This window comes from Lactuca serriola, chromosome 1, assembly GCF_051521515.1.
Source record: "Lactuca serriola cultivar US96UC23 chromosome 1, Lser_US96UC23_V15, whole genome shotgun sequence".
Classification (NCBI taxonomy): Eukaryota; Viridiplantae; Streptophyta; class Magnoliopsida; order Asterales; family Asteraceae; genus Lactuca; species Lactuca serriola.
Window position 1 is genome coordinate 54258757 of NC_136408.1, and position 1956 is coordinate 54260712.

At 33.3% G+C, this 1956-nt stretch overlaps 1 protein-coding gene across 1 annotated transcript; it reads left to right on the plus strand.

The window, feature by feature from the left end:
- The first annotated feature begins 304 nt into the window (after positions 1-304).
- Positions 305-1645, plus strand: LOC145055133 (exosome complex component RRP41-like). The gene is made up of 4 exons (XM_079003427.1): positions 305-375; positions 1206-1284; positions 1357-1506; positions 1607-1645. Exons 1-4 carry the CDS (start codon positions 305-307, stop codon positions 1643-1645), a joined length of 339 nt encoding a protein of 112 aa, XP_078859553.1.
- The last annotated feature ends 311 nt before the right edge of the window (positions 1646-1956 follow it).

A 1956-nucleotide genomic window follows, 5' to 3' on the forward strand; every position in this document is an offset into this window, starting at 1 on the left:
ATATATATATATATATATATATATATATATATATATATATATATATATATATATATATATATATATATATGAAGGATCATTTGAGAACCTATAATTTCCAAAGAACCAATCGAGGATCGTTGGATCAAAATAAACGATGGTTAGAATGTTTTATGATATTTTTGTAAATACCTGGGAAAGAAAAGGCACGGGGGCATGTTTTTGAAATGAATCAAGGTCATTTTAGGATAACAAAAGTCATACCCTTTTATCGAACTGAATCACATCAACTTCTACGCTCTCTGGCTCTCTTCATCCCGCCTCAATGGCATTCCTCACCGGTAATGATATTATCTTTGACAGAATTGGTGGAGTTCTCGGTGATGCTCGTCTCCGGTACAAAGCATTTGTCATAGCTCTCCGGCTATGATCGAAAAATAAATATCGACTTTGGAGTTGTCACTTGTTCTCGTAGTGCTCAGGAATAACCAAACCCCAACACAATCACATCACTATATCTTCTCTCCTGCCAGTTATCAATCGCGATTTTGTTTGGTAACGAATTTCGATTATCGATTTCGAAGGATAATGGTTAGATCTCGCACTTTTGTTATTCACTCTATTTACTGATTTTTGTTACAGATAACGGCATCATTGATTTGTTTAAAAGTTTGTTTCTTGTTCATCCATTCTGAATTTTGATTGTTTTATGTGATCTGATTTGGGTTAATTTAAAGTTTCTACTGTTTTTTGGTCTGGATTGGCGATGTACAACTTATGTATTTTTGAAAGGAATATCATGGACGATGCTTTCAATAATCGATATAAGATCTGGAAATATAAATCAATTATTTCCTCTAGTTATCATAAATACATAAATGGAAGATGGTGGAAGTTTGTGCAATGGATGGGCTACAGAATGAAAAGAATATGGTTCTTACATCTGTTAAAATAGAACTAATTCAAAGACTTGTTTCTACTGGATTGTCTACTGTTGAAGCCACAAGCTTCGTTTCCTTAAAATGAGGTATGGTACCTCAAGTATCTTTTCTCTCACTATGCTTATTTCTTATGTCTTCTAATTTCAATATTACATGTTTATTACCATTTATCTTTGATTATTGGTTTTGATGAACTAGCAGATGCAAATGGTGTTATGAACACATTTAAGAACTTTGATTATGTAAGATTGCCTACATTGGTAAAATTATTATTCCTTTGGGAAGATTGAGTTTCTCATGTGCCACTCTTGCTTTAGCAGATGTAGGGATTATGATGTTTGATTCAGTTGTTGCAGTTTCTGTGGTATGTATGCATAGTCTTGTTATTTTGATTGATTGTGTAAGTTTTTTTTTTTTTTTTTTTTTTTTTGTAAAGTCTTGCGTGGGGAAGAATCTTGTGATTGACCCTGTTTCAAAAGAAGAAAATTATCAAGATGGTAGTCTTATGATTGCTTGTTTACCCTCACGTAATGAGGTTACTCAGTTGACAATAACCGAAGAATGGTCTTCCCCAAAGATTCATGAGGTATGCCATCAAAATTGCATTTTTGTAATTAATGTTTTAAAGTGTTACTTACATCATTTAACTGATACAAATTTGTTAAATATGATATATAAATTAACAGGCAATGGAACTATGTCTTGATGAGTGCACAAAAGCTTAAATTTACTGATCTCACCCTTTTTTATTTGACTATGTATTCCAGGCAGACAAGTCTACACTAGTTGATGAGACTGTAAACCATATAAAAACCCTGCAACAAACCCTCCAAAAGCTTCAAAGAAAGAAGAGAGAGACGTTTTACGGTTTATCAATAAACACCACTATTGCTTCCATAATTCAACCACAAGGACTGATCCTCAACATTAGGGAATCCTTTTTAGCTGATCAAGCTTCCCCAAATAACCACTTTGGAATGGTCTCTCCAGCTCCTAGCTCCACCTCATTTTCTTTCCCAATTCGTTCACCAATTTT

Bases quoted from the DNA above. Each gene is read 5' to 3' on its own strand.
- LOC145055133 (XM_079003427.1), top strand. From the start codon at position 305: ATGGCATTCCTCACCGGTAATGATATTATCTTTGACAGAATTGGTGGA. The intron at 376-1,205 runs GTACAAAGCATT...TCCTTTGGGAAG, and splicing joins CTCGGTGATGCTCGTCTCCG to ATTGAGTTTCTCATGTGCCA. The intron at 1,507-1,606 runs GTATGCCATCAA...ATAAATTAACAG, and splicing joins CTTCCCCAAAGATTCATGAG to GCAATGGAACTATGTCTTGA.